This window comes from Crocodylus porosus, unplaced genomic scaffold (assembly GCF_001723895.1).
Source record: "Crocodylus porosus isolate Cpor-Errol unplaced genomic scaffold, CroPor_comp1, whole genome shotgun sequence".
NCBI classification, from domain to species: domain Eukaryota; kingdom Metazoa; phylum Chordata; order Crocodylia; family Crocodylidae; genus Crocodylus; species Crocodylus porosus.
Genome location: NW_017728951.1, coordinates 40,906,303 through 40,917,560, shown reverse-complemented (window position 1 = coordinate 40,917,560; position 11,258 = coordinate 40,906,303). Strand labels below are relative to the sequence as shown.

The 11,258-nt window shown below is 44.4% G+C and overlaps 1 protein-coding gene across 1 annotated transcript in view; it reads left to right on the top strand.

The window, feature by feature from the left end:
* Positions 1 to 11,258, top strand: part of CAMK2G (calcium/calmodulin dependent protein kinase II gamma) — a 184,688-nt gene that overhangs the window by 4,856 nt on the left and 168,574 nt on the right. The window contains exon 2 of the mRNA XM_019555533.1: positions 1,260 to 1,354. Coding sequence (XP_019411078.1) covers positions 1,260 to 1,354 — 95 coding nt within the window. The remainder of the gene's footprint in view (positions 1 to 1,259; positions 1,355 to 11,258) is intronic.

Here is an 11,258-nt window from a genome sequence, read left to right as displayed (position 1 = left end):
CGCACCGGGGCCCTGGGCAGCGCCCGCCGTGGCTCTTCCGCCCCGGCCCCTCGCTGGGCTCCCCCGCATCGGGACCAGGCGCTGCCCCCCGCTCACACGCGCAGCCCTGCTGCGGCAGCCCGCGGGCGCTGAGGCATCGGGGGGAACGGGAAGTTGCTGCTTCGCTGCGGGCTGCCGCGCTCCCTCCGCGCGCCGGTCCCCAGGCTTTGCGGCTGCTGCGCCCCGGCCGGTCCTCCAGGCGCTGCTGCAGCCCCGCGCGGCCGAGCCTACTGGTTTGCCGGGGGGGCGGGCAGGAGGGATGCGGAGCGTGAGCGGGCTCTGCGGTGCAGGGAGGGACCCGGTGCTTTCTGTCAGCTCCGGTTTCCTGTGGGCTCCTGCCTGGCTCTTTCTCTATGTAATTTATTTTGCCAACCTACAGAGTCCTCGACAGCCTAGAGGGACCCAGTTTCCTCCTCGAAGGCTGGGCTGCTTCCCTGTCAGATTTCCCTGATTCATTCTTTGGCCCATGCTGAGTTCATCTCTCTGTCCTGTGCCCTGTCTCCAGGTTCCCCACTGGCCTTTAGAGCTGAAGGCATCTTTCCTTGCACCTCTCCCTCCCATCTTATTTCTTTTCTGCTTGGAGTCCTTCCTTCTTTCTCTGCTTCCTTTCTTGGAGCTCTCCCCTGCCCTCTTTTCCCCCCTTAGCCCCTTGGTAACAGTTGTACTAGTTGCCCTGATTCCTACTTGTAAAATGTTAACAAACAAGTGGTCTTCCCCGGCTCCTAACACCTGTGTCCTAGGTTTGTATCCCCCCTCTTCCTTTTCCTGGTGACTTGTCCAAGGTGTTTTAGTGGTTCAGTGGCAGGGCCTGAGACCAGAACCTGGGTTAGACAGCTAAGAAACACTTCTCCAACTGCAGGGTTGGCTCTGTTCAGAGGATGCTGGTTTTTTTCAGCCTTCTTGGCTGCTTTTCTTTCTCTGTTTGGTCCCTATGTGGTTTCCACACTCTACCCCCTGCAACCAAGGAGAAATTAGAGCTGTTTTGTTCTTGTGAGTATCAAGGCCCCGTGGAGTCTTGAGGCAGGCACTTGGGTGTATTCTTCTCAGCCTTTATTTGTGAACGTAGACAGCATTTTTAACTGGCTCTCACCTATTGTCTTCCCTGTACTTGTTTTTGCCAGCATTTACTCCTGTGCATGTTGGTTGGGAGGGATGGAAACCGCATGCTGGATTTTCATTTTTTACTTGACAGCACCCAGCATCTTTTTGTTTTTTCCTAGGGGAGCCTTCTCTGTGGTTCGCAGATGTGTAAAGAAGAGCTCAACCCAAGAATATGCTGCAAAAATCATCAACACCAAAAAGCTGTCAGCCAGAGGTTAGTGTTCTGTTCTGCCATTCTTCCCATCACCCTGCTTGATTAACAGGAGAACCATGACTGGAATTTTATTTTCCACACATTTTGAAGGTGCTTATCTCGGTTCTTATTCCCAAGTTATGAAATAAATGTCAGTCATGATGCAGACATTAACTTGAAGTGAGGCAGAATAGAGTCCTGGAAGGATCCCAAATACTTAGATCAGAAGTATTCTGGTGGTCACGTCCTAGAGCATTTTGTCATCTCTGTTTTTGAAAACCTACTGCTGTGAGCTGAGCTAAAGGTGTGTTTATAGAGGATTTATCCTCTGTGTTTGAGCATGCATTGCCAATAACAGAGGGAAGTCTTCATAGGAATTGAAATGTATTAGCATTGCTTGAGGCCTTGTAGGCCTGGGGCCTTTCTTTTACCTTGACAATATAATCTTGTGGGGTAGAAACTACAGCTATGTCTAATTTCAGGTTGTATTTTTGGTGTATTGTTCTAGTAGTAGCTAGTCCTATGTTATAAGTGCTCATTTTCAGATGGTTTGGGATTGCATGGGAGAATTTGGTATACTTTGCTGCTGATGGAGCTAGGTGAAACTTCGGTTGGTCACATCTACGACCCATTAGCTAAAACCGATACGTTAGTATAGTTTGGTAGAAAAAGAGTGAGAGCCTGTCAAGTAGAGGTTATTCCTCAACCTGTTCTTTGTTTTGCCCTTTTTGGCTTTGTCATGAGTTATGCATGCATGTGGTGTGGAGCCTCTTTCTTTAGAGGGACTTGGAGATGCTGAAACTGCTGAAAGTGGGGAAAAACATGTACTGGACTGTGTTTAAAGGGAACTGCAAGGAGAGATTTGATAGGTGGAGACCCCAAAGGGAAGAATGTGGAAGAAACATATATGGGAAGACTTGATGCCGTCAGGGTCATTGGGCTTTGACAGAAATGATAGAGGTTCTGTGCAATGGACAGACAGTGAGGAAGCTGAGAACTAGGCAGTAGTTTTACCAACAGGTGAAAAGGAGTCACCAGAGGTGTAGAAGGAGGCAAGTAAACTTGATGAGCAATTTGGTAGCAAAGAACATAGCTGGGTTGTCTAATTCCTGAAAAAGAGAGAAGGATAATGTGCTATCTCCCCAGTGCCAGAATATGAAATGTGCTGACAAGGGCTAATGGTAGCTTGAGGAAAGCCAGGGAATTTCCACTTAATGTAGCTTATGGAAGAACTAGTGACAGAAGGAAAGAGCTGCTATTAAAGAAGATTCTTTTAGGACCTTTGGAAGACAGCTGCAGCCAGGTCAACATAGGGTGTCTTATATTTTTCTAGTACTTAGTGTGAGTAAAGTAGAAGGTCATACTGGAGACCAGCTGCTAGAACCTTGGATCGTTTAAAAAGAAGCAGCGCTGGGTCTTCTGAGCATTGCCATCCCTTTTGTGATGAGTAGACAGTCTTTAGCACAGCCAGTGGGATTCCTGTCTCTTTGATTCAAATCTGTCAGGGCTAGAAAGACATAGAAAGGGAAATATAACTTAGTGAAAATAGAGGTTTTATTTAATCAAAGGAGAATATTATCTAGTGGATGAAACTGAAACATAATATTCCAGTGAATGATCCTGTTTGAGAGAGAGAAGGTGTGTGTCTATAAATTTAAGAAACTACTTTAATGTGAAGAAGGTGGTGGTGAGCTACTTTATGAAGGGCAAAAGAAATGGCAAAATTGAACTTCTAGAAGAAAATAACAACAAAAAAATACTGTCAACTTCCATGGAGTCCAGAATCACTGGAAAATAGTCATATGGATTTTAAGCACTTGGACAACTGTTGACTTGGAAGCACTCTAATATATGGTTCCTAAGCCCTCTTCTAGTGAAATAAAAGGCAATTTTTATGAGCCTGAAAGTAGATAATTTAGCTAGAAGAGAAAAGCCTCTTTGATCATCTTCTTACTGCTAGGGAGGCAATATTTGTGAATGTAAGTGTAGTAGGGATGCTATGCTGACCATGAGACTCTTAAACTCCAGTTGTGCAGGAATAGCTCAATCAAACAGCTGTTTGAAGATGTTGGAGAGGAGGAGAAAAAATGCATATATAGTTGGGAAGAGAAAAGAAACCTGAGTTTTCCACTGAAAGAAAAATACTGGGGGCAGGAAGAAGTGGCTGACGATGCTTCTTGAGGCTCCACTGGTATATGAAAACAATAAAGAATCTACATTGAAAATCAAGGCTAGAGAGAAAATGCTAGCTGAATATACAGGCTTAGTTAAAGCAGCAGAAAGAGCAACGATAGTTTGAGTGGCTTGTGGGGGTAAGGCATCAGGTGCTGTAGAACTTGAGACAAACAAAAAGATGATCATTATAAGGGCTGTTTTAAGTAGTAAAGGCAAGAAACTCCAGAAACACACTGGAGACATTAATCAGTGATGAGGCAGAGAATAACCATTTGAAACTGGCAGAGTAATGAACAGCTTTCTTTCCTTCAAACAAACAAACAAACTGAAAATCCTGGCAGTCTTGGCAGCAGGATCATGAGATTAATTCTGCAGTACGCTGCATTTACCTTACCTGCTGCTTCCTTTTCCCAGCCTAGTACTTGTTCCAAATGAAAGTATGCACCAATTTAGTTTGTGCATGTAGTGTGGCATTCTCCCTGTCCCACACAGCACCATACCTAGTTCCTGTTTCCCATACAAGTTATCCCAAACCTTTTGATGTGCCTCCTCCATATCTCTAGGCTTAGCTGCTTCACCTCTGTCACATGCAGGGAAGCTCTGCCCTTCTGCACTGCTAAATTAAACAAACATTTAACACCTGTTCCTAGCAGTAGTTGAAACTGTAGTAACTGCTACTTCAGTCCATAGTGTTGCACTGCTTGTGACCATGGCCCCTTCCCAGAGGTTGATCTGTTATAATGCTGTCTGTATTTAAATCCAGGATGCTGACATAACAAGAAGCTTGGGTGGAGAGAGGTATTTTCTTTAAAAAAAAAAAAAAATTGTCAGTGAAGACCTGGAAATAGAAGGCTGAAAAGCAGCAAAGAAAATGATTTAGAAAATCTAAATGTCTGGAGTCTGTCTTACTGCTTTAAACAAACTGTGTGAGGTGCAATATCTTTATTAAACAATAATGATTAAAAAGATGTGAGATGGTGTTTTTGTATGTTAAAACACTGAAAGCAAATGCAGCACTGATATGACTTTAAGCCAGTCATGGGACTTATAGTTTAGGTCTTTTATCCTGTGTAATACTATGCAACATCTAAAGAGATGTATTGGCATCTGAAACTGACCATAAGCAATAGGCAGCCTTACTTTGAAGAAAAATCATGCCCTACGTTCAGAATTCACAATTAAATTTAAAGACTTTGATATCATGGTGGAGCTAGGAACCCTAGCCCTGGGGTGGAGAAAGCTTGCTAAGAAGGAAACGAGGAAAACTTAAGCTGGCAGTTGAACAGAATATTCTGTATGAAGCCAGCCTCCCAAGGGAAGGTGATGGAAGTTCCATCAATAGCAGGCTGCATAAAACCTTCCAGAATATATTGTAGGAAAAAATCCCTCACTGGAATTTGGGGGGTAGGACTCTTTCTTGTGATCCTTTGATAACTCCTGGGTTAACTTGCAATAGTAGCAGGCTGATTGGAGAGCTGTGGAAGGTGGGAGACCATTTTTTTCCCCCCATTTTTTCCCCTATTTCTTTTGTTGTTGAATCTTGCTTCCTGCTGAAGATCTGTTACTTTTACTTTGGAAAATGATATCCTTCCCCACCTGGACATAATAGGAATGCAACCTTCTTTCACCTTTGTGGAGAAACAAGTTTCCTGCAGGTCTTGTCTTTGTTTATAAATCAGTACTTGTCCTAGGACCTCTGAGATGCAGTCAACATCTACTTTGGGCAGCAGACACTACCTGCCCTTGAAAGAGAGGGTTTATTCTCAGCTTTGGTAGTGTTTTGAGTTCAAAACAGTAAAGCCTCTGCTGCAATTGAAGATTCCCCCTTTCCACTCCTCATTTGGCCCCTTCCCACTCTTTCTCTTGCAACTGTGACACTGTCTTTGGAAGTGGAAGATGGATCCCCATGCTGTCCCTCCTCTTGCCAAGAAGTAAACATCCCTTTGAGACCTAAATTTTCAGTCTTCTGGATTGTTTGTTTTACGTGCGTTGGGGAGGCAGTTTAGCTGTTTTTCTTTGAGTATTGTGGAGGACAGAATACAGAATTGCATTTCTCCAAGCTCTCCTTCCTTAGGTTCAGAGGTGTGCCACAGAAGACTCCATTCCCTGGGAGCTATAGGTTGGGATTATGTGTGATAACATGACTTGTGCTTTCCTGCCCACTAAATTTGTTGAGCCAGATTGGTTCTAAGAGCCTCACCTATAGAAGCCAGTGCTCATCCTACTGCTCTCTTTTATGCTTGCTCCTAATCTGTAGTCTTACTTGGACTACAGTAAACCTTGGGCTGCTCTCAGGATTGCCAGACTGAAGTCTCATCTCATCTACAGCGTACCCAGCTGAACTGGCTGAGGCAGCCGTGGTGCACTGCAGCCCTGTGTACAAGCTCCTTATTAGGGCAAGGAGAGCCCAGAACACCCGTCATAGCAGCCTGAAATGAAAATTCTGGTGCATGGACAAATGTCTGGGAAGCAGATGCTTGTCTCCATCTGTGGGACTTGTTTGGGGATTTTCTTGTGTTTTCTCTTGCGTGGGGTCTTTTTCCCCTCCTTTCTTGAAGAGATGGTGAATCAAACGCAGGCTCTTAGGCTGCAGTCAGAACTTCAGTGTGTGCTAGATGGAATCTGGTGCTGTGGGGTGGGAGCGCCCTGCTTTTCTGTCAGGGTGGGCCTTCCAGTGAATGTGAAGTGCTGTGCAGCTCTCCCTGACCCCCTCCTCCCCTCTCCTAGCTGTCTGAGAGGCTGTGTGGATGGGGAGTCTGTGAGCACTGGGGATTTTTGCTGGTCTTTGTGCATGTGGCAGGGGGTGTGGGAACAACCCAGTCCACTTCTGCCTTGCCTCATGCACTCTCTGTGGCTCAGTTATTGTTTGGTGTAGTTAATATAATGGGCTTGGAATGGGGGAGGGGGTTGAAGTTAATTGGAAGCAGGGCCTGCTGAACAATAGTTGATGTTCACAGATAAATGTGTGTTGTGGTAGTGGTTGGATTCTTCTGCTGTGAATTTTAATCTATGTATGAAACAGTAAAGTACAAAGGGATAGGGATGGGAGGGTTAATCTGCTGATGTCATAAACTGCAGCCTTGCACCTTGTGCCAGCAGCCTTTTTCTCCACCCCCCCTCCCCCTCCCTATCACCTCTTTATCTTGTAGTGTTGCTTATAAGCACAATGTTTAGAATCATGATTATTTATCACTGCAGGAAATTCACGTTATAAGATGCTTGGAAAAGGAGATGGAGAGAGATGCCAGCCTAGGAGAAAACACAAGGAAGGGGATAGTTGTGGCCTTTCTCTTTTACTGGTGGCATTAGTTGGTCAGAAATAGCTGTAGGGGAAGACAGTGGTGCAGGCACTTGTGCTGTGGTTTGCAATTGCCAAAAGTTGGCTGTCTTCCCTACATGGTTACCCCAGGTTGCCTCTCAGTTTACGCTGTATATTTTATAAAGGAGACAGCAGGAGAGGCAGGATTTCAGCTTGTCAGTCCTCTCCGTGGTCACATTGGGTGTTAAATTACCAGCATTAACAATGGTAGAGGGAGGGGGAAGAGTAGTGTGGCAGGTACACAGATTGAGCAGAAGTTGTTGAGCCTTGATGTTAAGTTGTGGTCCCTGAAGAGGCTCTGTCAGGTGTATCATGTGTTGTTTCCCCCCTGTTTTTAAAGGAGAATGGTCACAATACAGATGAGTCAGCTCATGCCTGAAATTCCTGGGCTTGGGAGCCCTAGCTGGTCAGACCTGACTAGAATAAGTCCCGGTGTCCTGCAAGCTGGGAAAATGAGGATTTTGAAGCATGGTATAGATTCTCAGACCAGGGAGCGCTGATTTTTGTACAAAACACATTGTGTGAAAGTCCTTTGCATGTGGTGTTTGTTTTGGAGGAATGGGTGTGTGCATGTCTCCCTGGCTGTGGATTTACTCGCCCTTTGTGGATGTTGATTTAAAAAAAAACAAAAAGAAGTCCTTGGCAGAAAGGGCTACTATCCCTGGATTACAAAGCTACTTCTGAAGAGCAATTTTTCCCACAAAATGAGCAGTTAGCACAGATGTTCTAGAGGAAGGGTCGTGGCAGTCTCCTCCCTTTCTCAGAAGGATTTTATTTCCCTGATCTCTGCAAATCTCTTTATTGCCTCCCTTCTGGATACCTGGTTATTCCATGCTGTGGAGTCTTTTTCCCATCTAAAAACTGTCATTGTGCAAGTTATCTCATAAAATCTCTTGCTGGTTTTCCTAAGCTAATTAACTTACTGGCAATCTTAATGACTACTTTTTTAAACAGTAAAAAGGAGAGGACATGTGATTGAGTTAACATTGGCTTTCAGAGCAAGCTGTGATTTGATGATGGCCAGCGGTTTTGGAAGGTGAGCATAGGATCATTTTCTTGGAAAGATCATCTTGAATGTAGTAGGTGTTTCTTACATCCTGCTTTTCCCTACCTGCAAAGCAGCTGGCTGTAGGTCTGTATTACAGACTGCTTGAACCATTGTCCCATTGTGACTACAGGAGGAGACTGGCATAACGATGGCAATAACATGTTTAAAATGTAGGCCTTATTACTGGAATTTGTTTCTGTGGAAGGAAAGTGTAAGCTTGCAAGTCATACAACTATTGTTTCTGCCGGTTGTTACAATGCTACATTTAATGCTTCAAGCTGAGGGGTTCTGTGGAAAGGGTTGACTTCGGATACCCCTCTGTTTCTTCTTAAACTGATATCTATTTAAATACCACTATACACTGCAGTTACAGCCTTCCATATTCTCTTGTCTTGCTGGTAATATGCTTGCTGGAGCCTTGCAACACAGCGTTTCATAAGAAAGCAGGGCTGGTAGACATTAAGAAATCAACATTGCTCAAAGTAAGTGCCAGTTAGCGGGGTTTGTAGCACGTCTGCTGAGATGCACATGAGGCCTTACTTCAAAAATTATTTGATAGTTTTTTTTGCACCCACTCAGCCAGAATGCTATCCTAGGTCTTGTTTGTTCATTGAGTTAACTGTGAGAAGCCAGCATATGGCCATCAGGGCCTGTATTTCCTAGGAGAAGTAATTGTTCTCAAGTAATTCTCATAATATGCCTCTTTAAAAACAACCTCCTCTTAGGATTGATGCTGGGCCATTCCCTGACTGACTACACTGCAGAGTTGCTATTGTGTGTAAATCTGAACGAAGCACAGTACAGAGAAGCTAGTGGTTGGTGCAACCAGCTGTCTCCAGACAACAGCAAGCATAAATTAAAGCTGTCTGAAGAGCTGATTAATGTTGGATGCAGCCTGCCAGATATTGCCTGTTTTATTACCAGGAGGCAGGCAGTTAGGATATGACTAACTCACTCTGTGCTTGAAACTCTGTTGGCAGGGTAAAATGGGTAGGAGAACAGTGTCTCTGACAGGAGTCCAATAAATACACTGATCTGTTGAAGAATGTGTGTTTGTGCCTGTATGTCTGTACCCAACATGTGAGTGTGTAAATGGTTCAGATTAGGAGCAATCTATACATCCAAAGAAATGGGCCTGCTGTGCTGGTGTCTTAGTGCTGCGTTCTCACTCCTGGACAAGTTCTGTTGCAGGTACTCCTAGTACCTTGCCTCATTTGTTGTGACAGTACTGATAGAGATGGATGACCATGCATTTACATGTGGTTGTTGCTATCAGTTTCCCTAATCAGTCAGGGAGTGGGTGTCTTTCTGAGAACTAAATTAACTAAACAGTGCTGTTGGCCAGCCCCTTCCCTTAACCCTTCCTGATTTCTAGCATAGCAGTGTAACATGGTATGTAAATGTGCATTTCTTCCTGTGTTGATAAACTTGGCTAGCAATATCTATTTAAAAAATGTTATTGCTACCATGGGTCTGTTTGGTGTTTAAATTGGACAGGGAATTACACATTACTGGTGGAAAAAGTAGGGAAATGTTGGAGCTGGGACCTAGATTTTTGTGTTTTGTTTTTTTTAAAGGCAAGGCACCTCAGGGGATGTGGGTAGGGAAGAGAATGGATTCTTCCAGGGCCTAGCGATTTTCTTCAAACAGTAGGTGGGAAGGGGGTGGTATAAAGTGGAGGGAGATGTCAAAGGATGGCAGTGAGCCTGTAGTAATGGAATTGCTGTCATCTCTGGAGGGGTATTGCCCTGCCAACAGTGGGGACCAGGGACTGAAAAATCCAGCAAGTGCTTATGAGCCACAGAGCTAAACCTTCTCACTGGAAGAATGTGCCTGCAAAGACAAGGACCTGCACAGTTGTGAGAAATTCAGATCCTATATCTTTCAGCTGCTGAGATGGAAAGGGATTCCTAGTGGGATGCTGTTTCTAGGCTCTACTCATGGAATCTTGAATCAGTCTTTGGAGTGTAGTACTCTGAAAGACTACACCTGCACTTTTCTCTACCAGAAGAGGAGGAATAAAAGTAGGAGAAAAGAATTGTCTTTAGTGTCTGCTTAGGAAGCATGGGAGCTTGTACAGTCTCATTTCTCAGAGGTTGACACACAGTGATACTTTCCTGATGAGATTTTGCACCAGGCTACTAATAAGAGCTGAAATAATGTGGTGCTAGTGTGAAACTGGTTGCAGTGAAGACTTGGAAAGCTCAGCTATGTGGGACTTCATGCAAATTACAGAAATGTTTTGTGGGCTGCTATATTATTCTAATGCTGCTTTTACCACATTTTTAATTCCTGAGCTGAAGAACCAAATAAAACTAAGGAACCTTCACCCTGCTCCACTGTCTTTCTTTAATATGATTAGAAAGGCCTGGTGTGGGCTGTTAGTAGGGAGAGATTTTTCTCCAACCTCCTCCCCCTCCCCCCTGCATTTTTAGAGAGGCTGCAGGTTGAGAAGCTACGCTCTTATCTTCATTCAAGAGCCAGGATGTTCAAAAGTTTTGTGGGTCCATGATCATCTGCAGTCAAATTTCTAGTAATATTAGAGAGGGTGTTTGGCACTGTCTCTCTTTGTCCCTCTTTGTCCTCTACATGTTTGAACTGGTTTGCCGTGTAGAATAGTCAGTCCCAATAACGCATGGCTCACTTGTATACCCTCATCAGTTGCATATAACTTGCCTGAGCATAGACCTGTGACGGTCTTCTCTTCTGGTCATTCAGTCCAAATGAGGACAGCCCTGAGGCTTTTGGAGAGTCAGAATCATGGCAGAAACCCATTCTCAAGTACTGTTACCATGCCTAGGTGACTCTGGTCACTGTACTCTGTACTGCTACAGAGGAGGTGACCCAGCTTTCAGGAAACACAGATGCTTTACAAGTTCTTTTTTCTGGCTATCTTCTCTTAATTTTAGGTATGCTTAACTTAGGGTTGAGCTGGTTAACCACCTAATCATAAATTTGAACAGGTTTCTAGTTTGGCAAAAGACTTGTTTCATAACTAGTCCTGTGTCTTCCTACCTTAAAGCTGAATCCTCAGGTTTGAAGAGTTGAATTACTTTATTCAAATATATAGGTACAACTCTTTCCCCTCTACTAGAACTGAACTTACTGTGGGAGAGCGAGGAGTATGTCCAGGGAGGCTAGCTTGAAAAAGGAGCAAGAAGGGATCTGAACTTCCTCCTTTATCCTTGAATTGCCAATTTCTGCATTGCAGTGACTTGGAGGTGTCTGCGGAGGACTTGCTGTCTCTGCTGACAAGCTAATGGCTGATATTTTCCCCTCTTCTCTCCTCTCAGCTAAGATTAAGGCCAGGCAGATAATATTGTTGTCTGAAATCAGCTCCTTTGGGAGGTGGCTGTATCTAAGTGTTTCAGGACCCTCTGCCT